This window comes from Mastigoproctus giganteus, chromosome 8, assembly GCF_048544385.1.
Source record: "Mastigoproctus giganteus isolate SK-2022 chromosome 8, ASM4854438v1, whole genome shotgun sequence".
Taxonomy (NCBI): Eukaryota; Metazoa; Arthropoda; class Arachnida; order Uropygi; family Thelyphonidae; genus Mastigoproctus; species Mastigoproctus giganteus.
Genome location: NC_143582.1, coordinates 105,166,658 through 105,191,630, shown reverse-complemented (window position 1 = coordinate 105,191,630; position 24,973 = coordinate 105,166,658). Strand labels below are relative to the sequence as shown.

Below are 24,973 nucleotides of genomic sequence, written 5' to 3'. Positions count from 1 at the left end.
AACTCAGTCTTGTCTTATATCTCGTAAAAATGATTCTTCTGCTCCTATGCTTATCTTTAGTGACACTCCGATTTCTAGGCAAAATGATATATCTCTTTTGGGGATTACCCTGACTTCTAATCTCTCTTGGCACAAGCACATTACAAATATTGCTTCCTCTGCATCTAAAAAACTTGGTTTTCTCTTTTGCTCTCGGCGTTACTTTTCTTCCAAACAGCTGCTCACTCTGTGTAAATCGCAAATCTGCCTTGCCATGGAATATTTTTCCAGCCTCTGGGGTGGTACCCCCAAAACCTCTCAGGCTTCTTGATTCCATTCAGAAGAGGGCAGTTAGGTTAATTAATGATTCATCTCTAACAGTCTCTCCACTCGCTTTCTCATAGACGTACTGTTTCTGCTGCATGCCTCTTCTACAGATACTTTGATGGGCACTGTTCTTCTGAATTGGCTTCTATAATTCCCGGACTCTCTTTCAAAATAGTCCGAACATGTGTCGCCACCAGCCAACATCCATTTACTGTCCAACTTCAAACCCACAGAACCCCACTTTTCATCTTCCTTATTTATTCATTCAACTGCCGTTTTCTGGAACAACCTTCCTTCATACGTATTTCCCGAAAATTACAATCTACAGAAGTTCAAGTCCAACGTCAACAAATATCTTCTTTCGTCTTCTCAACCTCCAACCCAAGCACGGTACTAAGTACTATAGGTTATAATACCTCTCGTGTTTGGGGTTCACATAAAAAAAAAAAAAAAATTGAAATTGAATAAATACAATAAATAATTCTATTTATATGTTTGTCCAACATTTCTTTTTTGATTCAATCAATTCAGCGAGCACAGTTTTGAGTGTTGCACAAGCATGGGGGAAAATTCCGACTTACTTAGAATTCCGCAGAAAGCAACCCTTATGTAAGTTGGGGAATTCCTGTATTTACAGTACTATGGCATCCTGGTAGTTGTGTTTCATATTTATCTAAAGATAAGCTGACAATCCGATAAAGATCTAATAAAAATATGATAAAGACGTAATAAAATGAAAATTTAATAAAGTATGATCTAATAAAGTTGGTACTTGTTATCTTACTCCTGTATTGATTATCTTGGTAAATCCTTCCCTATGGTACTGAAAACACCTGATTCAATGATTAAAGCAATCATTTTTCTAACAATGACACTTGCAGGATTGCAACAGTCTGGCCTGTCTCAATGCCGAAAAATCTATAGGTCCTAAAATATATCTCTACTGGTCCCCTTACAACCCATACTGTAAAAATAACTCCTTTTTGTTTTGTGTCATTTTTTTGAATGGTTTATTCCACATTTTTTTAATTTGTGTGGATTTTCTCCTTCAGCCATTTCCTAAAATGGATGAATGATCATTTCCTTTCAGTTATTGTTGTATTGTACTTAACTGTTTGTAGAATAATGGAGAAGTCTTATGTATTCTGAAATCTTCCATCTTATTAATGATCTACAATATGACAGTTCTTATTCAATTAGATACCTAGAATAATTAAACTACTCATCTTTGATCAAATTTCATGGAAAAGTTTGGACATGATATTTCTACAATTATTAAACTTATTTGGCATAAAGAGTTTTTAGCCACCCAAATTTGCAGTTTGATAGCCAGTTTCTCTGACCATCTGCTCTCACATAAACAGTGAACATGAATTTTAATTGGTGGTAAAATTTGAAAAACTGTGCTCTGCACAACAGCTTCAACCACTGGAATTTTTATGAACAGTTCCTTAAGTGCTAATTTTTCTTGTAATTTTGCAGGAAATAAGAAACTTCACTTTCATCCTTATGAAACAGAGGTTCACTTCCTACAGATACATTAGTATTAGCATTAGTAGAGGCATATGATGCAAGAAAGCAAACTTATGCAACATCAGCCAAAAAAAAAAAAAAAAAAAACACTTCTACTTCTTCCCTCCGTTCGTTTGAAATACATGTCCTGCTGAGCTTTAAATTTATTTAGGCTATCGACTTAAGAATCCTCTTACCAAGAACTTAAGCCTCTCTTGGTAAGAGGATCCCTTCATTCCCCTCACCAACCTTGTTACCCTTCTCTGTACACGCTCATGCAAATATACTTAGCATTAGCATTAGTAGAGGAATTTGATGCAAGAAAGCAAGCTTATGCAGCATCAGCCAAAAAAATAAAAAATAACCACTTCACCCCTCTGTTCGTTCGAAATACCTGTCCAGCTGAGCCTTAAACTTATTTAGGCTATCAACTTCCACGACAAGGGAGGAAGTCTGTTCCACCAACCAACTACCTGCTGGCTAAAGGCAAACTTCGCACATCTATCTTCAATTTGAATTTATGCCCTCTCAGGTAATTATTCTGAGCAAGAGGAAGAATCCCATCAGCATTGAGTATGCTCAAACCATTCAAGGCTTTATACACCTCTATCAGATTACCTCGCTGGTGCCTAGTCTCCAGACACTGTAATTTGCAAAACTTAAGCCTTTCTTTGTAAGAGTACCCCTTTGTTCCATTCACTAATCTTGTTGCCCTTCTCTGTACTCGTTCCAGCAGCTCTACATCCTTCTTGAAATGAGGCCTCCAGACCTGTATACAGTACTCAAGGTGTGGCCTGACCATTGCCTTATACAAGGGAATAATCACCTCCTTATCCCTGCTAGAAAAATTCCTATGTATCATCGACAATACACCATGAGCTACTCTTGCAGCCCGTCTGCACTGCTCAGAGAACTTCATATCTACCTGCACAATTACCCCCAGGTCCTTTTCATTCTCTACCACTGTCAGTGTGGCGCCTCCGTAGCCAGGTGGGCAGGAGCAGCGGTGCGTAGCACACGCTTCTTGATTAGGCCGGGGTTCGAGCCCGTGACCACCAAATACGGAGGATGCGGAAAGGTCAGGGAATGACCACCGCATATCCCTGGAGCAATATGGCCTTAGTTGCTAATGCTCCTAAAAAAAAAAAAAAAAAAAAAACCACTGTCAGTGTAGTACCACAGAGTTGATATGTTACGCTGGGATTGCTGTTTCCCATATGTAGTACTTTACATTTGTCAAAGTTAAACTTCATTTGCCACCTCTCAGCCCATGTGCTCAACCTTTCCAGATCCTGTTGCAGGAGCATAGTGTCAGTAGTGTCCTTGACAACCCTGCCAACCTTTGTATCGTCTGCAAACTTGGACATTAAGCTTGATCATCAATATCATTTATAAATACAGAAAACAAGAATGGACCCAACACTGAACCCCGAGGGACTCCACTAATAACATTAGTACACGATGAGCAGTGTCCATTGATTACCACTCTCTGTCTTCTCTCCCTCAACCACCCCTTTATCCATAGTAGCAATTTGCTTCCAATGCCACACTGCTCCAATTTGTGCAGCAGTCTTCCATGTGCAACAGTATCAAAAGCCTTTCTAAGATCCAAGTATATAATATCAAAGTTATTCCCTGCATCCAGTTCTTTTGTGAATGCATCATAGTATCCAATCAAATTTGTCAGGCAAGACTTCCCCTTAACAAAACCATGCTGTGTCCGAGCTATAACTGAAGCCTTGTGTAGATGAATCTGTAGTGCTTCTTTAACCAGTGTCTCCATTAATTTTCCTGGAACAGGAGTGAAACTCACAGGTCTATAATTACTTGTCAGCCTTTAATCCCCCTTTGTGAATTGGGGTCACATTTGCACATCTCCAGTCTATGGGCACCTTCCCTGAGTCCAAGGAAGCTCTCATAATTATGGCTAAGGGTTTACTTACTTCCTTTGCTGCCTCCTTTAATATAACTGGATAGATCCCATCCACCCCTATATACAGGGTGATTCACTACCAGTGCGACAAACTTGCAGGAGGTGTAGGGGGCACATAGACGAATCGGAATCACATAGCATTGCAGGGTCCGAAATGCCTTCGTCATGCAGTAGAGGATGTTGATCGGGAGGTCGTGTGAACAGCGATCCCGCTGGAAGTCAGCATTTGCGAACCGGTTCCCGCGGCAGTAGGATGGACGAGTATTGAAATGTTGAACTGGCAGTCATGCATCTCACGTGCGGAGCTGCGGGCTGTAACGGGCGTGCCGCTCTGCGCTTGTACCAGGAGCATTTCCCGCACAGGCGTGTTCCTCATCATACGATTTTCGCCCATGTGCACAGAAGGTTACGTGAGACTGGTTGTTTCACGAGAGTTACCATGAATCGAGAGCGAACGACGAGGACACTAGACAATGAGGAGAATGTCCTACGTCTTGCAGAAGGCAATCCGAGTACGAGTACTCGAGCGATAGGCCAACGATTGGGTATTTCCCAATCCACTGTATGGAGGATACTGTCAACAAAGCAAATGAGTTCATACCATCTGCAACGCGTCCAATCATTGGAGCCTGTGGATTATCCTCTCTGGAGGACTTTTGCTGCTTGGTTTCTTCAACAGAAATGGTTTGCAAATGCTGACTTCCAGCGGGATCGCTGTTCACGGGACTTCCCGTTCAATGTCCTCTACCGCATGATGAAGGCATTTCAGACCCTGCAATGCTATGTGATTCCGATTCGTCTTTGTGCCCCCTACACCTCCTGCAAGTTTGTCGCACTGGTAGTGAATCACCCTGTGTATATATATATATATAGGATACTATAGATATTTCCACAGGTGCTATTCTGAATTAGCATCTGTAGTCCCATCGATTTCTTCCAAACCAGTCTTGAATACCTGCGTCAACTAGTGGTATCCACTCCATACCTTTGAACATAATTTAGGAGCTGATGGACAATCTTACACACAGATAATATGATATACTAAGGATGGAAATAATTTGGCTTACTGAGTGGTAGTTGTTGCTCTTTTACATACAGACCATATATAGTAAACAGAAATGGAGTAGAAATAGGTTGTACATTTCAGCTGAAACTCCCTGCTCCTCCCCTCCCTAATTTACTTATTTTTTTTCTGTTTTTTTTTTTTTTTTTTGTTTTGTTAATTTCTGTTTTACTGATGTTTTTATTTTCATTTATTATTATTAGGCCTGTACACACATACACAAAAAAAAAAAAAAGCAACTTTTGTTCAATAAATTAAATTTTTTAGTTCATGTAGAGTATTCTTTCATCCTTAGTATAAAATAACTTTTCATCACATTAATGCCTTCCACTTCTGTTCTTTGATATTCTTTCCTTTTGTATTTGCTGAAAATTACAATCTTTGTTGTTTGAAACGTGAAACTTTGCTACAGAAATCAAACTTTTAAATTTTTAAGTTATTATTGTCCTTTAATTATTAAATAACTAATAATTAAAGTATAATATTTATAATACATAATAATTAATTAACATTTATATTATAATTAATTAATAACATTATTATAATATTAGATTATTATAATGTAATATTATAATAATTAATTATAATACAAGAGTTGACAAACCCCTTCAGCTTTGTATGTAGCTAAGAATGACTCAAGTTTGTTTCTAAATATATCAGTCTCATAGATGGCAATTCGCCATGATTTGCCTTAGTATTCAGCAGATTTGCTTTCCTTCTGTCAAGAGCATAGATTTGGTATGACTTGGGAAATTATTAAGAACATGACCCAGCAATTATTAGCAATTCCAAAAGAGGCTTCAGAAATGCTTCCAGAAGTTGCAGAAACATTGGTATTGTGTGTGTAATCAGTGTCAAGGAGACTACTTTGTAGGAAATCCATCTGAATAGCCAGTAAGCTTCTCAGATATAAGTGCAGTCCACAAACTGTTTAATCACTCCTTGTATATTAAATTGTGTATACTCAATTTTCTTGTATACCAATATTATGGATAAATGATGGTTATAATCCATTTAAAAGTATTCGAGGGATAAGTGCAATTGATTGTGGAAAGTTCAATGTAGAATTAATTGTACTTACTTAATTGTAATTTAGGAATGTACATTGGAAAAGGCATTGTAGAAAATTAATTAGAAGTACAGTTCATGCATGGTATTTCTGCTAACTTTCAGAACTTGACAAATGGGCATTTTGTTTCAACAAAATTTTAGGTTCGCTATTATGCAGCCCGTAAAGGAAAGCGGATAGCTAGGAATATTGCCCATAAAAAAAAAAAAGCTGAAAAAGTAGAGGAAATAAAAAAGCCATTTATATTTCCAGCCAAGATGACTAACACGTAAGTAAAAATGAAAATTTTCCACAATTAAACTTTAATTTTTAATGAAAATTAAAAGCTGTATTTTCTTAAATCTTGTTTCTTAGATATTTAAAAACTGATAAGAAAGCAGATTAATAATCAACTTTCTTATCAGTTTTTAGGTACTGGATGCATAAAGCACCTATTGTATCCAATATTCCTTCCAAATGTAAGGAATATTGGATCTCGCCACGACATTCATCATAACCTCAAAAATCATCAATCATACTGCATGATGGAAGAGATAGGGAAGGGTTGGCTGGAACTTAGCTCTAGAGACTAAACATGGGTTCCACCACTTCAAGCCTCCAATAAGCAAAGTGGTGGATTTCACCGGTTGATGAGTCAATTAAATCAAGGTCCGGCAATCGGACATCCTTAGCTCTTTCACACAGCCTGGACTACTTGTTAATTGTGAACAATTCTTCACACACACATTGCACAATATCCAGCATTACATGCAACCATTTCAAGTTGGTGTTCTGTCAACTACTCATTTTTCATTCCTGGAAACAGTTCATCCAGGACTATGTTCACAGATTCTTACCAGTTCAATGTGGGTTTAAGTCTTGCTTCTGATCTTACAATTAGTGTCTCTTAAATAATATTTTTCTGTTACATGTTTAAATATAACGCAAGGGTCTCTTGATCGTTCAATTTCCACATATCTTTGCCAAGAAGATTTCTTAACTTGAGTAATAGCTCTTACATAGGCTCTCCTTCAGTTCTTATATTGCTCAAAATACAAACTAGACATTTGCGTTTCCCCCAACACGTCTATACATTTGGAGATTCTTTCTCACATTACAAAGTTGAAGTCTTTTAAAACTCTACCGCAGCACAGCTGCCAGCCTAAATCCTGTCCCTCAGACCATAGAGTAGGGACATAACTTCTTTAACATTACTTCTACATAGTAATGTCCCTACATAGGGTAGGGACATTACTTCTTTAACCAGTGACTTCATTATTTATCCTGGAACAGAAGTTGAGCTAACAGGTTTGTAATTAGTCATGTCATCTTTTGATTCCTCTTTCTGAATTGGAAATACATTCTCCAGTTCATAGGGACCTCCCCCAAATTGGGATGGTTGACCCTTGCAGGCAATCCTGCTAGTCGATTGATCCTGATTTAGCCGTCCACAACAACCAGTCTTGTTGAAGCAGGAGGCCAAAGTGGTGTGTTAAAGCTGAGCCCCCCAACCACCAGGATCCCCCTTTCCAAATTTCCATGGGTTACAGCAAAAATGCCAGATTCCTGATAACAGCCTGAAATCTAAGCTGTGGGCATTGGATCCCAGTGATGCTAATCTGGAAGCCCTGTACCACTTACAGGTGCCCATGTTGAGGGGCAGGGCAGGGGAGAATGAAAAAGACCCGAGGTAATTGTGCAGTCAGATATGTGGTTTTTAGAACAGTGCAGACAGGCTGCCAGAGCAGCTCGTGAGATTCAGTCAATGTCAGGGTACTGTACACACCTTGGGTACTGTATACAGGTCTAGAGGCCTCGTTTTAGTAAGGATGTAGAGCTACAAGCTTACAGAGAAGGGCAATGAGATTGATCAAGGGAACAAAGGGGCACTCTTACCGAGAAAGGCTTAAGTTCTGCAAATTGCAGCCTCTGGAGACTAGGCACCTGTGAGCAAGCTTAATGCTGATTTGAGGAAAGACAGTTGTACAACAGATGTGCGGAAATTTGCCTTTAGCCAGTGAGTGGTTGACTGCTGGAACAAACTTCCATTTATTGTTGTGGAACTTGATAGCTTAAATAAATTCAAGGAAGGACTGGACAAACTTTTGGAGTGAATGGACAGGTGAAATGGGAAGTTTTTTTTTTGGCTGACGCCACTACTAATGCTAGTGTGTATACATACAATGTTAAAATGCTCATTTTACTTTCTACTGTTAACAACTTTTTTTTTTTAATAATTAGCTGCTTAATTATTTTATTTTTGCACAAGCTAGTTTAGGCTTTGTTATTGCTGTTAAAGATATCAATTTATCAGTTTTGGTGTTATTATTAATCAATTAATACTTTGCACAATCTAGTTTAGGTTTTATTGTAGCTGTCAAAGTTATTAATTTCTAAGTTGGTTTATTTTTTTCCATTATGATTGGATTTCACTTTCACCAGTGAAGTGAAATCTTAAACAATTATGGGGAAAAACTAGTGCAATCTTATTTAAGATTTTTAAATAAGATTTAAAAGATTTTTAAATTTAAGATTTTTTCAGTAGAGTAAGTGCAATCTTATTTAAGATTTCACTAGTTTAGGGGTCATTTTAATCGTAACTGACTCTCAAGTTAAACTAGTTTATGTACTTTTTTCCTTCAAAAACTTAAGTTACCCAGAGAGACATTTAGCTGTTTTTATTTAAATACAAAGGAGGAAGGGGGGAACCTTATTAGTGGTACATTGAAATTGTTGAAACCAGTGAAAAAATTAGAGAACACTTCATCTCGAGGAATTTGGGTCCAACAAAACCCAAGTACCTTGCGGCTTCTCAACTAATATACAGTACTCTAAGTACCATAGGTTAAAACAAAATTTTATATTTGGAGCAACCAATTAAAAAAAAAATTAATAAAAAAAAATAATAAAACCATGTGTAACCTGTACGCATGAAATATGTTTTATGTATAAACATCCTTGGCTTCAGAGAGGTTAGCAAAATCCAAGCCAATAACCTAATTAAGAACTATAACTGTAACCATTTGTTGAACAGTACGATTGTAACAATACAAATATTTGTTATATGACTGCAACAATACAAATATTTGTTATATGACTGCAACAATACAAATATTTGTCAATTTTTTTTTTTTTTTTCTCCTCCATTTTCATTCCATTCCATTGTTAGGTGCCACTGTATATGTTTACACATCCAAAAAAGTGCATGTGTATCCCGTATGCATGAAAGATGTTTTATGTGAAAATGTCTTTGATGAAAATGTGAAATGGAAATGATGCAAATTGTGTCGCTTCCTAAATGACACTAATGCAGTCAATAATTGATTCAGTAGAGTAAGTTGCAGGCTCACGACCACTACTTATTCTACCTTAGCATCATTTAAGAAGTGGTGTCATTTGGATCTGACATTTTTGTTACCAATTGGTTTTGCTTCAGTCCGAAAATGTAGCTGGTGCCGCCAAAGATGTTTTCACTGCATTAGCATCATTCAGTAAGTAACGTCATTTACATAATTTCAGTCTGAAGTTTTCGTTACCAACTGGTTTTGCTTCAGTTCAAAAATGTATTAGGTGCCCCCAAAGGTGTTTTCACATCAAAAATGAAAAATAAAACAAATGATGCACATTTTGTTACATTTCAAGCACATCCAATTGTCAAGTAATGTATCTCAAGTATTTAGAACTTCTATACTATTCTCAGGAAGCACTTAGCTTTACCATATGATGGTTAACTGCAAGAGTGAATCTGTTTAGTCAATACTTGAGGTGAGATATATGCACAGAATAAATAAGTTACCAATCTGCATGAAATCCAGAACAAAATTTTGTAAATGTCTTATACTGCATGATTCATATTTTGTAAATGATCAGAACTGCTGTTCTGGATAGCAATCTGTCTGTAGAGGAGGAACTAAAGGGCTATGGGATCTGATTTGGGCCTAAAACCTGCCTTAGAGACTAACAGAACTGAAAAATGTTCTATCAATCAAATGTTTCCTTATCAGGTAATGCCCGAACAAATGACATATACATTCACTTACATATATCAATATCTTGAAATAGGTATGAGGAAAAAGAAATCAATATTATAAATAATTATTATTATAATTATTAGCCGTATGGTGCACAGAAGCCTGAGGCTTATGCTGGTCAGGACCCTAGGTGTGCCAAGCCCACATTCACCAGATTTGAGTACCTGGGGGTATATGAGAGAACAGAAAAAAAAATTTTTTTAAATTGCAAAACCTCTAATTTGGTCCAAATTCAAAGAAATTTTTAACATGATTGCATAAATTTTCTGCATGTCCCACCCACTTTTTCTTACTATTGAATACACCATGAATTGTCATAATAATAGAGCAAGCTTATCTGCGAAAAGATCTAAACCTCCCAAGGACTTGCTAATTCATTTCGCAAATATACGTGGTCTCAATTCCAATCTCAACGATGTCCATTTCCACTTGCAGTCTTCCAAACCCCATGTACTTTTTCTGACTGAATCTCAGTTAACAGTTGATTCACCTACTGCTCATTCCAGATGTCCAAATTATTTTCTGTATGATTCCTTTTGCCTCAAAGGTGGTACTTGTGCATATGTCCGTTCTGATATTCCCTGTCAGAGACTTGGCAATTTGGAATCTCCTCTCTTTGATCTTCTCTGGCTTAAAATCTCTCTACCTCATTGTGTAAAATTCATCTGTTGTCTCTACTGTTCTCCCAACTCCACTAATCACTTGGAGCTCTTTGACTTCCTCTCTTTGCAACTTGACTTTCTCCAGTCCAACTTTCCTAACAGTGAGGTAATTTTCCTTAGTGATTTTAACTTTCACAACTCCAGCTGGCTTCCGTTTTCTAGTCACACCGACCCAGCAGGTCGAGATGCTGAGGCTTTTGCAATTACTAATGACCTAGCACAGATTGTTCATTTACCTACAAGAATACCGGACGATCCTAATCATACAGCCAATATGCTTAATTTTTTTCTCACAACCAACCCTTCTAAGTACAAGGTTGAAGTGAGAGGTCCTTTAGGCACTTCAGATCACAGCTTGGTGATTGTCTCTTCTCCAATGGAACCTTTATCTCATGGCTATTCCCAACCTCGTATTGTTTGGCATTACAAGAATGCAAAATGGGATGACCTGCGAGACTTTTCTTCTTTTCCTTGGTCTGTTTACTGTTTCAAAACTTCTGATGTCAACGTTTGCTCAGATCGTGTCAGTGAAATTATTCTTGCAGGAATGGAATCCTTCATCCCACACTCCACTTTAAAATCTCGTCCTTTATCTAAACCTTGGTTTTCCAATAAATGTGCTAAGGCTGTCCAAGAGAAGAATGTTGCATATTGTAATTGACTTGTTTCCAATTCTTCAGTTTCATTTTCTGCCTACACCAAAGCTCGCAACAATTGTAAAGCAGTTATTACTCAGTCCAAACTAGAGTTTGAACAGGCTAAGAGTAGAAAACTTGCTTCTTGCTCTAATGGTAGCCGAGCATTCTGGTCTCTTGCCAAAGCTATTGGCCGCAACTTTTGCCCATCTCTGCTCCCACCTCTGTCCAAACCAGAATGGTTCTGTCACTTCAGCCAAGGATAAAGCTGACCTGCTAGCATCCCATTTTTCTTCGAACTCATGTATTAATGATCTTGGTAAAACACCTCCCACCATTCCTAACACGCTCCATTCAATGTCTCCTGTAGTCTTCGGTCAAAAGGATATCAGAAGGATTTTGATGAATCTTGATGCTAAGAAAGCTCCAGGTCCTGATGGTATTTCTCCACTTGTTCTCAAAACCTGTGCTCCTGAACTTACTCCTATTCTTTGCCGCCTTTTTTCACTTTCTTATTCCAAAGGTGTTTTTCCTTCTGCTTGGAAATTTGCTCATATCCAGCCAGTTCCTAAAAAGGGTGACAAATCCCTCCCATCCAATTATCGTCCCATTGCAATTACTTCTACTCTTTCTAAAGTAATGGAGAAATCAATTAACCGCCAACTCTTAAACTACCTAGAAACCTTCCGTCTGATCAACGATCGCCAGTATGGATTCCGTCAGTGTTGATCCACTGGTGATATTCTGGCTTATGTTACCCATTTGTGGACTAATTCAATGGAAAGGTTCGGGGAAACACAAGTAGTTGCTCTTGACATCTCAAAGGCTTTTGATCGTGTTTGGCGTCTTCTAAAAAAGCTTCCATCTTATGGTTTTCCAACTGTTTTTTGTAATTGGTTATCCAGTTTTCTCTCTGATCGCTCACTGAGGGTGATGGTAGATGGCTCTCTGTCTTCTGACTTCTCCACTAATGCCGGTGTCCCCCAAGGTTCAGTTCTTTCCCCCACTCTTTTCCTCTTGAATATCAATGACCTTCTTCCATTGACTGGAAATCCTATCCATAGTTTTGCCGATGATAGCACATTGCATTCAACTTTCCATTTTGAGAAACCTTGTCCTGCTCAATCAGCTTCAACTTCTCGAAAATATGCTACCAATTCCTTAAATGCTGATCTTCAGGTAATTCTCCATTGGGGCAAAGACAACTTTGTTGATTTCAACCTTAGTAAAACTCAGTCTTGTCTTATATCTCGTAAAAATGATTCTTCTGCTCCTATGCTTATCTTTAGTGACACTCCGATTTCTAGGCAAAATGATATATCTCTTTTGGGGATTACCCTGACTTCTAATCTCTCTTGGCACAAGCACATTACAAATATTGCTTCCTCTGCATCTAAAAAACTTGGTTTTCTCTTTCGTTCTCGGCGTTACTTTTCTTCCAAACAGCTGCTCACTCTGTATAAATCGCAAATCCGCCCTGCCATGGAATATTGTTCCCACAACTGGGGTGGTGCCCCCTAAACCTCTCTCAGGCTTCTTGATTCCATTCAGAAGAGGGCAGTTAGGTTAATTAATGATTCATCTCTAACAGAGTCTCTCCACTCACTTTCTCATAGACGCACTGTTTCTGCTGCATGCCTCTTCTACAGATACTTCCATGGGCACTGTTCTTCTGAATTGGCTTCTATAATTCCCGCTCTCTCTTTCAAAACAGTCCGAACATGTGCCGCCACCAGCCAACATCCATTTACTGTCCAACTTCAAACCCACAGAACCAACTTTTCATCTTCCTCATTTATTCATTCAACTGCCGTTTTCTGGAACAACCTTCCTTCATACATATTTCCTGAAAATTACAATCTACTGAAGTTCAAGTCCAATATCAACAAATATCTTCTTTCGTCTTCTCAACCTCCAACCCAAGCACGGTACTAAGTACTATAGGTTCTAATACCTCTCGTGTTTGGGGTTCTCATAAAAAAAAAAATAAAAAAATAAAAAAAATTGAGGTCAAAGTTTTTAAGCAAGCATTTTATAGAAGACCAAATATTTTTGTATGGGCATACAATAATTGTCTTCTGCAGGGTGTCTTTCCCCAGGGCTGGCACAGTATAACTGCAGTTGTTTTTGCACCAGTAAAATCCAAATCAAACTCAAACTTTTCCCAGGCATGGAGAGTGGCTGATTTGAGACTAATCATTAAAATCTATAGCTGAGTGGGCAGGAGCGGGAGTGCAGAAGCACACGCTCTTTGAGTAGACCGGGGTTCAAGCCCCTGACTGCTGAATACGGTCGATCTGCCAACCCGCACTGGACCAGCGTGGCAGATTATGGTCCATTTCCCTCAGCATGAATTGTTGAGGAGGCTTCCATCCTGCAGTGGGTTGATAATGGCTGCACTTTACTTTTTTTTTTTTTTTTTACATTAAAACCCCAGAGAAATTACCTGATGAGCCGGGATCATATTGTCGAATTGCCCTACTACAGGTGGTGGCAAAGATGTACGAGAGACTGTGTATTAGTCTCTTCATGATTAAATATGAACAGGAAAACCTGCCTTCTAGTAACCAGCACAGGTACAAGAAGTTTTATAGAGGATGCTGTTTTCCGGATGATCAAATACATGCAGAATTATGAGGGGGTATGTTCTCGGTTTGTTTATTTATTTTCGTGGTGTCTTCAACATGCTCTGGTGGGGGTATCCTGTCAAGAATAAGATCTGTAAAGTGTTCAGATAATTAGTGTTCAAAAAATGAAAAATAAAGTTTTTAAACAGTATTTTAGTTTAAGAAAAGTGGTTGTAAGAACTAATTATACTGAGCTATATATAGACAGACAAAAATGTTATTATGAGTGTATTAGGTAGGGGAGCTGAACTGTCAGGTGTAATTACCATGAAAGAATTGATTGAGAGCACCTGTATGCCAAAAAACAAATTACCTGAAATAAAATGCAATTAACATAAGCATAATTAATGTAAGTACCTAAAGCTGGTATTTTAGGTACTTAAAGGACTGTTGGGTCCTAGGACTTTAACCACTTCAAGGAGTTGGGAGCAAAAATTGTAGGAACTGCTGCAATAAGCCAGGTCTCTGTTTCTGTTATGATGTACACATAAGTATACGTATACATCATAGCTGACATGACAGAGACCAAAACTTCCTTTTGAATAAAGAATAAAAAATCAATAAAATAAAAATAATAAATAAATAAATAACATTAAGCCAAAAAGCTAAGATCATGCAGACAGAATCCTGTGAAAAATGGAAGAATTCCAGAAAATGAAGGATCTAAGAGAACAAAACTAGACTTTCCAACCGAGCACCGACTGTGGTATGGGTTTGCAACCCCGGACAGTCCTAGCACAACTTTATTCACCTCCCTTTCAATAACTTTCTGCTGTCCTTATTTACTACATCTTATTTCTTTTGCATGATTAGGCTTGCCGAAAGCAATATCGAGATGCTGTTACTCTACTGTTGCTACTTGTTTCTTCTATAACAAAGTTTAGTGTCTTTTCCACACTACTTTGTTAGTTTTTGTTTCTCCCCCTGCTGGCTGGTTGCCTCATCTGTTTCATCGCTTACTCCTCCAAATTTATTAGCATTATCATTAGTAGAGGCATACGAGCTTATACAGCATTACAAAAAAAAAAAAAAAAAAAAAAACCCTCCCATTTCACACCTCCATTCATTTCAAATGCCTATCCAGCTCAGCCTTAAATTTATTTAGGCTATCAACTTCCACAACAAAAGATGGAAGTCTGTTCCACCATTCAACTACCCACTGGCTAAAGGCAAATTTCTGCACATCTATTCTATAACTGTCTTTCCTCAATTTGAATCTGTGCCCCTCAGGTTCTTAATCTGAGCAAGAGGAAGAATCCCATCATTCAGCTTACTCAATCAGAACACCTCAGAGGTGCCTACTCTCCAGGTGCTGCATTTGCAGAATTTTAGCCTTTCTTGGTAAGAGCACCCCTTTGTTCCCCTCACCAATCTTGTTGCCCTTCTTTGTACTCATTCTAGCAACTCTACATCCTTCCTAAAATGAGGCCTCCACACCTGTACACAGTACTCTCGGTGTGGCCTGACCATTGCCTTGTATAACGGGATAATCACCTCCTTGTCCCTGCTAGCAAAATTCCTATATATCATTGACAACACTCCACGACCTGCCCATCTGCACTGCTCAGCAAACTTCATATTTGACTGCACAATTACCCCCAGGTCTTTTTCACTTTCCATTTCCCTGAGTGTAGTACCACACAGTTGGTATGTTTCTCTTGGGTTATTGCTACCCATATGAAGTACTTTGCATTTGTCAATGTTAAACTTCAGTTGCCACTTCTCAGCCCATTTGCCCAAATTATGTAGATCCAGTTAGATTAGCATACTATCTTTACTGTCTTTAACAACCCTGCCAACCTTTGTACCAATCAACCATCCCTTTATCCATTGTAGCAACTTACCCTTAATGCCATACCTCTCCAATTTATACAGCAGTCTTCCATGTACAACAGTATCAAAAGCTTTCCCTCAGACATTCTCTCAGATATACCAGACAAGCTGTACTTGCTACTTGGGAGTTTAAAACACTTATGGAACTGATATTCGGGTGACAATCAAGTCAAGTAGACTCAGTTTAGGCCAATTCTGGACTGTCTTGACAGCCAAATCCTCTGCTTACACCTTCACGATGGTGGACTGTTAGTACTCCTGGGTATAACTTCCATGCACACTGTGGGTGACCATCCAGGTATGAATCAACGTAAGCAGCCGTCGAGATGTGGTGCTCACACCACACGGAGTAATGCCGCCCCTTTGTGTTACCTGGCAATACTAGGTGGTAGATGACTCTCATCAACAGATGCAGTACCACCACTTTGCTTATTGGAGGCTTGAAGTGGTGTAGCCCATGGGGGGGGGGCACCCCTAAAACCTCTCTCAGGCTTCTAGATTCCATTCAGAAGAGGATAGTTAGGTTAATGACTCTCCACTCTGTCTCATAGATGTATGTTTCTGCTGCATGCCATTTCTAGAGATACTTCTGTGGGCACTGTTCTTCTGAACTGGTGTCTATAATTTCCACTCTCTCTTTCAAAACAGCCCGAACAAGTGCTGCCACCAAACAACATCCATTTACTGTCCAACTTCAAATGCACAGAACTAACTTTTTATATTCCTCATTTATTCATTCACCTGCCGTTTTCCAGAACAACCTTCCTTCATATGTATTTCCTGAAAATTACAGTCTACAGAAATTCAAGTCTAATGTCAACAAATATCTTCTTTCGTCTCTTCTCAGCCCCCAACCCAAGCATGGTATTAAGTACTAGGTTCTAATACCACTCGTTTGGGGTTTACATAAAAAAAAAAAAAAAAAATCCCATTATAGTATCCAATCAGAGTTGTTCAGACAAGGTCTCCCTTTATGAAACCCATGCTGTGTCTTAACTATTACTGCAGTCTTGTCTAGATAATCAAGCAATGCTTCTTTAACCAGTGATTCCATTATTTTCCCCGGAACACAAGTTAAACTAACAGGTCTATAGTTATTTGTGTGACCTTTTGAACCTCCTTTGTGAATTGGTGATACATTTGCCCATCTCCAGTCCATGGGGACCTTCCATGAGTCCAAGGAAGCTCTCATAATTATGTCTAAGGGTGTGTATACTTCCTTTGCTGCTTCCTTTAGCATTAGCATTAGTAGAGGCATTTGATGCAAGAAAGCAAGCTTATGCAGCATCAGCCAAAAAAAAAAAAAAAATTAAAAAAAAAAATACCCACTTTCACTTCACCCCTCTGTTCATTTGAAATACCTGTCCAGCTGAGCCTTAAACTTATTCAGGCTATCAACCTCCACGACAGGGGATGGAAGTCTGTTCCACCAACCAACCACCCGCTGGGTAAAGGCAAATTTCCTCACGTCCATCCTGCATCTGTCTTTTCTCTGAATCACCTGAGAGGGCATAAATTTGAATTTATGCCCTCTCAGGTGATTATTCTGAGCAAGAGGAAGAATCCCATCAGCATTGAGCATGCTCAAACCATTCAAGGCTTTATACACCTCTATCAGATCACCTCGCAGGTGCCTAGTCTCCAGACACTGTAATTTGCAAAACTTAAGCCTTTCTTCGTAAGAGCACCCCCTTTGTTCCATTCCTTTAATATAACTGGATAGAACCCATCCACCTCAGGTTTTTTTTTTTTTTTTTTTTTGTTTACCTTCACTTTGCTCTCAGTTATTAAAAATCACTTAGCTCCATGTTAGAGTTTGATAAACTTCTGGCACTCCCCTCATTGAATAACTCCTCATGTGTGAATGTAGATGCAAAATACTCATTCAGTTTATCAGCTACCTCAGCATGATTATCAATAGTCAACCCATGTACGTTGGGGTCCAATCTAATTCATTCCTTTCCTTTTAGAGTTTACATAAGTAAAGAACTCTTTGATTTTTTTCTTTGCATCCTTTGCCAAATTTTTTTTGTAATCTGCCTTCGCCTGCCTAACCTCCTTTGTGACTTGATTACGGACAAGTTTATATCTACCCTAGGCTTCTGTGTCACCCGATACTTTATATGCATCCAATACTTTTTTCTTCTCTGCCACGATCCTCATTAATTCATCTGACCTCCTTATAGGTCAGATGAATTAATGAGAATGAATAGCCTAGTAGCCTCCAAAATTAAGTCTCTGAAGGCTTCCCATTTAGAATTCAATGTTGATAACATCAGTTGATCCCACTGTACAAAATTTCAAAACTCTCTGAGACCCCTGCAGTTACCTCTGCGAAAGCAAAAGCCCTTCCCTTCAGTCTTGCTGGTGGTTACATCTTTAAGTAATTCCCATATCAGTACATTGTGATCACTGTCACCCAGTAGTTTCTTTTTCTGCAAATTCTTAATACTTGAATAATCACTTCTGATAATCAGATCAAGAGTATTACTCCCTCTGGTTTCCTCTCGAACATTTAGCCAGGTGACAAGGAGCGGCAGTGCGTAGCATGCGCTTCTTGATTAGACCGGCATTCTAGCCCGTCAGCACCAAATACGGAGGATGCGGAAAGGTCAGGGAATGACCACCGCATATCCCAGAGCAATATGGCCTTCGTTGCTAAAAACCAAATAACAAATAAGCTCCTAAAAACCAAATAACAAACAAACATGTTGCTGTAGAAAAGAGTCATCCAATAAATCCACAAAAGTCTTGCTAATGTACCGATTGAATAGAACTCACAAGTTCTATTCAATATCTGGAAAGTTAAAATCCCCCATTATAAGACATTCTGGTTTACTTGCCCACTGTTTCTCTGCCCAATTGCTCATTACACTCCTCAGATTCATTAGACCTATAACACACACCTACTCAAATTTTTCATTTCCCGGTGCTTATGTCACACCAAACAGATTCAACATTGCATTGTCCACCAACATCAATTGGGAGCACTTCCTTAGATTTTGTTTCTTAACTAACAGCATAACCTGTCCTCCCTTTATGTCCTGTCAATCCTTTCTGTACGCATTGTATTCCCCAAATTCCAATTCTGCACTGCATATGTCGGTGTGACACCACGTCTCTGATATCTCAACAATATCTGCCTTTGATGTCTTGACTAGCACTTCAAGTTCATCAAATTTATTAATTATACTCCTAGCATTGGTGTACATGCAAGTATATATGCACCTGTTTCTACTCTTAGTTACCCTAACACAGCTCATGTATTTACTTGTTCCACTATGATCCCAGCAATCCTGGAAATCTCCATTGTCTTGCTTTTAAGGCTGCTGCTGATTCTAACAGAAGCAGTGCAAGAATCACTTTTGCCTCTGCCTGCGGCCATTGTTATCCTTTAATCTGTGTATCCCCCATAGCTAGCAGTTTTCCGACCCACCTAACACTGCTTCGATAGCATCAGCAAATATTCTTGCACCCTTTCTACTTTTAGTGTACCCCATCCCTGTAGAAGTAGTCTCTCTTGTCAACAAGCATAGACCAGGCTAAAAAAAATTCTACCCCTTGAGCCTTGCACATTCTCTCCAGGGCCGAGTTGATCAGCAAGGCTCTCATCATATACTCCCCCCTATCGTGTCTGGGCAGAATTGCACACTTTCACAATCAACCCTAACTCTGGACTTTTTTTCAACATTGACCTGTACATGTTGAGTAAATCTGGAGATCTCTTACTCTTAATGTCATTAGTTCCAACTTGTACAACATCACCTTTTGTGCCATTAAAAGATGATATCTGCTCTGCAACGTCATTTTCTTTTGCCCCTGGCAGACTCCACTTCCCTGTTACACGGGTATAGTTCACATTGACGATTTCGCGCCTTCCCCTTCCTCCTACCCAGCTTTCTCCTTTGGTCTCCGATGACATTCAATGTCTTCTGGTCCAAACACAGTAAGTTTTCTTGTTTTTCTCTCTTAGATTCCTTTTATTTTTCACAGGATTCTATCAGCATGATCTTAGTTTTTTGGCTTAATGTTATTTATTTATTATTTTTGTTATTTATTTATTATTTTTATTTTTATTCTTTAATTCTTCTTTGTCTCTGTCGGGTTTGCTATAATATATACGTATAATTATGTGTACATCATAACAGAGACCTGCCTTATTGCAGTGGCTCCTATGATTTTCGCTTCAGACCACTTGAAGAAGTAGTTAAAGGCCTAGGACCCATGGCTTTAGCTACTTACATTAATTATGCTTATATTAATTGCATTTTATTTCAGATAATTTGTTTTTTGGCATATAGGCATGCTCTCAATTCTTCCATGGTAATTACACCTGACAGTTCCGCTCCCCTACCTAATACACTGATAATAACATTTTTGTCTCTATTTCATTATGGTTGCTGGTTTTTTCTAAGATTTTTGTAGTATCCCAGATCCATAATCCAGTTTAATATTTTTAATTTTCTATTGTTAATACCTTTCTTGTTTGCTAAGACTTTCAGTAATTTCATTACATCTCATCTTTATCATTTTATATATATATATATGTAAGATTCCCTCAGGGCTTGGTGATGGGGACCTTGTGCCTGGGCTGTAGTTCTGGATGAATTTTTAAATAACCACTATCCAGGAATTAATATCATAGCATATGCAAATGCCATATTGATACTGGTGTATGGCAATTCTAGGTCAAATTTAGAAGAACGAGCTGCCGAAGTGCTTAGTGATTTGATGGAATGGGCACAGCAATATAAATTAAAGATTTCTAGCACTAAAACTGTCTGGATGCTATTAAAAGGTAGTCTTAGTTTGAATAGATGCCCATTAGTACGGACTCAGGAAGTATCAATAAGATATGTATCTGCCATCAGATATCTGGTGGTTTGTGTGGGGGGGAATGAGCTTTGTGGAGCATGCAAAATATTTGAAAGATAAATATCAAAAACTTTATGCTAAACTGAGGAGAGTTGTAAGAGTGGATTGGGGCATTAAGGGTCGGTCATTGAATATGTTTTACGATCGCCTTTTTTGGCCCATTCTGCTGAAGAAAAACCCACAGGGAAAATGTCACCCTACTTTATGCTACATATGCTTCCATAGCTTGGTCTCGCCGAATGAAGAACTCAGTGCTAAGGAAGTATGTTCTACAGGCTCGAGGTTTGTTCTCCTATGCCCCACCAGGGCCTGTGGACAAGGCCTGTTGCTGGGCGGCTGCAAAGATCCATCGGGTCTTTGGAGCAAAGTAATCTTTGGGCCATGTTCACAGACAGGACACTGTTCACTTGCTTTAATAATTTTGTTAGAGTTTTTAATAGAAGGTGTGGATAACACTAGATAGTAGAACCCATCTCCCAGTGACTGGGACGGTAACCCAACCCATTAGGATGGGAAAGAGGTCTTAAAACCAAACTAAAGCTCATTCTTCTAGGCCAGGACTAAGTGGTTTCAGTCTCCTTTAGAGTTGTGTTGATTGAATTAGTATTGTTTTTTTTATTGAATATTCTGAAATTTTAACACAGCATGCAAAATTATGTTTAGTCAAAAGTTGCGTATAAACAGGTTTCGAGAGCGATTTTGCTAAAGGTATCTTGAATGTAATGTGTGGGTATAGTGTCAGGGTACTCCTGGTGTCCCACTCTCAAGTGCATTTATTGCTTGCTGAGTGGTGGGCATCCCCTTGTTGCTCTGTGGTGGGTGGGGAGCCCAGGCACTGCACCAAAATAAAAAACCAGTATGCATCCTGATAAAGAATGCTCCTGTTCTGGGGCCCAACACAGCCCCTACCAGAAAATAATGAAAGAGAAACAGAAAACACTTCAGAAAGAGGCCCAGAACTGAAATAATATCAGGTCTTATACCTAGATTCTTGATAATCCATTCTGCTGAAGAAAAACCCACAGGGAAAATGTCACCCTACTTTATCTAGAAGGGTTGTCAGGTTCCCCTAAATTGGTACAACTGCTATGTTCTGGGGATATCCTCATCGAAACCAAGTGGGACAAACACTGAACAACTCTTCAGAGCAACAACTATTGGTGGAATTGTCGATTATGTGGAATGTAACACCCCAGAAGACACTGAACTCATCCCAAGGTGTGAACTCTGAATGGGGATCTTCTTGAAGTGTCTGAAGAGGAGATTTGTTCAGAAATAAAATCACAAGGAGTGACAGCTGCAAAGCAAATGTCTGTATGTAGGGATAGAAATCTGTTCCTGACTAGAAACATCATTCTTACTTTTAATACACCAACATCACCTAATGAGATTAAAGGTAATTATCTGAACTGCACAATATGTCCATATGTTCCAAACCCATTGAGGTGTTTCAAGTGCCAGAAATATGGACTTTCACAAATGGTCTGCCGTGGTGCTCCTGCTGGCGCATGCTGTGTTTCAAAGGACCATGAAATGACATGTAAAGCTACAAAACCCACATCCATTAATACTCTCGAGCATGCTAGAGGTAGAAAGAAGAAAAAGAAATACACAGGCTTTTTTTTTTTTTTTATGAAAACCCCAAACATGAAAGGTATCAAAACCTATAGTACTTAGTACCGTGCATGGGTTGAAGGAGAAGTATGGGGGGAGGGGGGATACCGGAAACTTTGCTCTAGAGACTAAACATGGGTTTCACCACTTCAAGCCTCCAATAAGCAAAGTGGTGGTATTTCACCGGTTGATGGAAGTAAAAGCAGAGTTAAACATCTCATATCAGGAGGCCAGAAATGCATTTGAACCAGTAAATAGCAATAAGGCAACATACGCTGAAAAGATTGCTAATAAATTTTCTATAGGTACTGAAACTGAAATAACTGTACCACCAAAAGAGTCATTTACTGAGATCAGAAAAACCAGCACAGAAAACTCAGTCAGCTGCCACTTTAATATTGCTACCTACTTGTGCCCCAGTAATAGAAATATTGAGTATTAAGATAAAAGGACAGGTAACCCAACTGCCAAAAGCAATACAAGAAAAAAGGAATTCTGCAACTCTGGAGGTTTCTGATGAAACTTGTCTTGGAGTTCTTTGCGGAGGAAGAAATGGACACAGGACAGTAACCATACTTCACCAAAAAAGAAAAATACAGGGCTGGAAATATTAAGCCCTTAACACTTTGGAAGCTGACCGATGGATCCACCATGCCCAAGTAATGACTAAATTCCTGTAAAGTGTGTTTAGTGTCAAGCGGCTCCAGGGGGTTCCCCCCATCTCCACATTGCTTGCATTGTGATGGGTGAGCCAGTTTACTGGAAATGCCAGAGATTCAAAATTTTTTTTTTTTTTTTTTATGTGAACCCCTAACACAACAGTTATTAGAACCTATAGTACTTAGTACCGTGCTTGGGTTGGAGGTTGAGAAGACGAAAGAAGATATTTGTTGACATTGGACTTGAACTTCTGTTGATTGTAATTTTCAGGAAATACGTATGAAGGAAGGTTGTTCCAGAAAACGGCAGTTGAATGAATAAATGAGGAAGATGAAAAGTTGGTTCTGTGTGTTTGAAGTTGGACAGTAAATGGATGTTGCCTGGTGGCGGCACATGTTCGGACTGTTTTGAAAGAGAGAGCGGGAATTATAGAAGCCAGTTCAGAAGAACAGTGCCCATGGAAGTATCTGTAGAAGAGGCATGCAGAAGAAACAGTACGTCTATGAGAAAGCGAGTGGAGAGACTCTGTTAGAGATGAATCATTAATTAACCTAACTGCCCTCTTCTGAATGGAATCAAGAAGCCTGAGAGAGAGGTTTTGGGGGCACCACCCCAGATGTGGGAACAATATTCCATGGCAGGGCGGATTTGCGATTTATACAGAGTGAGCAGCTGTCTGGAAGAAAAGTAACGCCGAGAGCGAAAGAGAAAACCAAGTTTTTTAGATGCAGAGAAAGCAATATTTGTAATGTGCTTGTGCCAAGAGAGATTAGAAGTCAGGGTAATCCCCAAAAGAGATATATCATTTTGTATAGAAATTGGAGTGTCACTAAAGTTAAGCACAGGAGCAGAAGAATCCTTTTTGCGAGATATGACAAGACTGAGTTTTAGAAGGGTTGAAATCAACTAAGTTGTCTTTGCCCCATCCCATTGGAGAATTACCTGAAGATCGGCATTTAAGGAATTGGTAGAAAATTTTCAAAAAATTGAAGCTGATTGAGCAGGACAAGGTTTCTCAAAATGGAAAGTGGAATGCAATGTGCTATCATTGGCAAAACTATGGATAGGATTTCCAGTCAATGGAAGAAGGTCATTAATATACAAGAGGAAAAGAGTGGGAGAAAGAACTGAACCTTGGGGGACACTGGCATTAGTGGAGAAGTTAGAAGACAGAGACATCTACCATCACCTTCAGTGAGCGATCAGAGAGGAAACTGGATAACCAATTACTAAAAACAGTTGGCAAACCATAAGATGGAAGCATGTTTAGAAGACCTTTATGCCAAACACGATCAAAAGCCTTTGAGATGTCAAGAGCAACTACTTGTGTTTCACCAAACCTTTCCATTGAATTAGTCCATAAATGGGTAACATAAGCCAGAATATCACCAGTGGATCGACACTGACGGAATCCATACTGGCGATCGTTGATCAGACTGAAGGTTTCAAGGTAGTTTAAGAGTTGTCGGTTAATTGATTTCTCCATTACTTTAGAAAGAGTAGAAGTAATTGCAATAGGACGATAATTGGATGGGAGGGATTTGTCACCCTTCTTAGGAACTGGCTGGATATGAGCAAATTTCCAAGCAGAAGGAAAAACACCTTTTGGAATAAGAAAGTGAAAAAAGGTGGCAAAGAATAGGAGTAAGTCCAGGAGCACAGGTTTTGAGAACAAGTGGAGAAATACCATCAGGACCTGGAGCTTTCTTAGCATCAAGATTCATCAAAATCCTTCTGATATCCTTTTGATGGAAGACCACAGGAGGCATTGAATGGAGCGTGTTGGGAAAGGTGGGACGTGTTTTACCAAGATCATTAATACATGAGCTGAAAAAAAAATGGGATGCTAGCAGGTCAGCTTTATCCTTGGCTGAAGTGACAACAGAACCATCTGATTTGGACAGAGATGGGCAGAAGTTGTGGCCAATAGCTTTGGGAAGAGACCAGAATGCTCGGCTACCATTAAGGCAGGAAGCAAGTTTTCTACTCTTAGCCTGTTCAAACTCTAGTTTGGACTGATTAATAACTGCTTTACAATTGTTACGAGCTTTGGTGTAGGCAGAAAATGAAACTGGAGAATTAGAAACAAGCCAATTACGATATGCAACATTCTTCTCTTGAACAGCCTTAGCACATTTATTGGACAAGACTTTTAGGACAAGATTTTAGAGTGG

The 24,973-nt window shown here is 38.9% G+C and overlaps 1 protein-coding gene across 3 annotated transcripts in view; it reads left to right on the top strand.

The window, feature by feature from the left end:
* Nucleotides 1–24,973, top strand: part of mRpL1 (mitochondrial ribosomal protein L1) — a 468,615-nt gene that overhangs the window by 74,651 nt on the left and 368,991 nt on the right. For all 3 annotated transcript variants that reach the window (XM_090379616.1, XM_090379615.1, XM_090379614.1), the window contains one exon: nucleotides 6,027–6,151. In XM_090379616.1, the coding sequence (XP_090235742.1) occupies nucleotides 6,141–6,151 (11 nt within the window). In that variant the 5' untranslated portion in view covers nucleotides 6,027–6,140. The remainder of the gene's footprint in view (nucleotides 1–6,026; nucleotides 6,152–24,973) is intronic.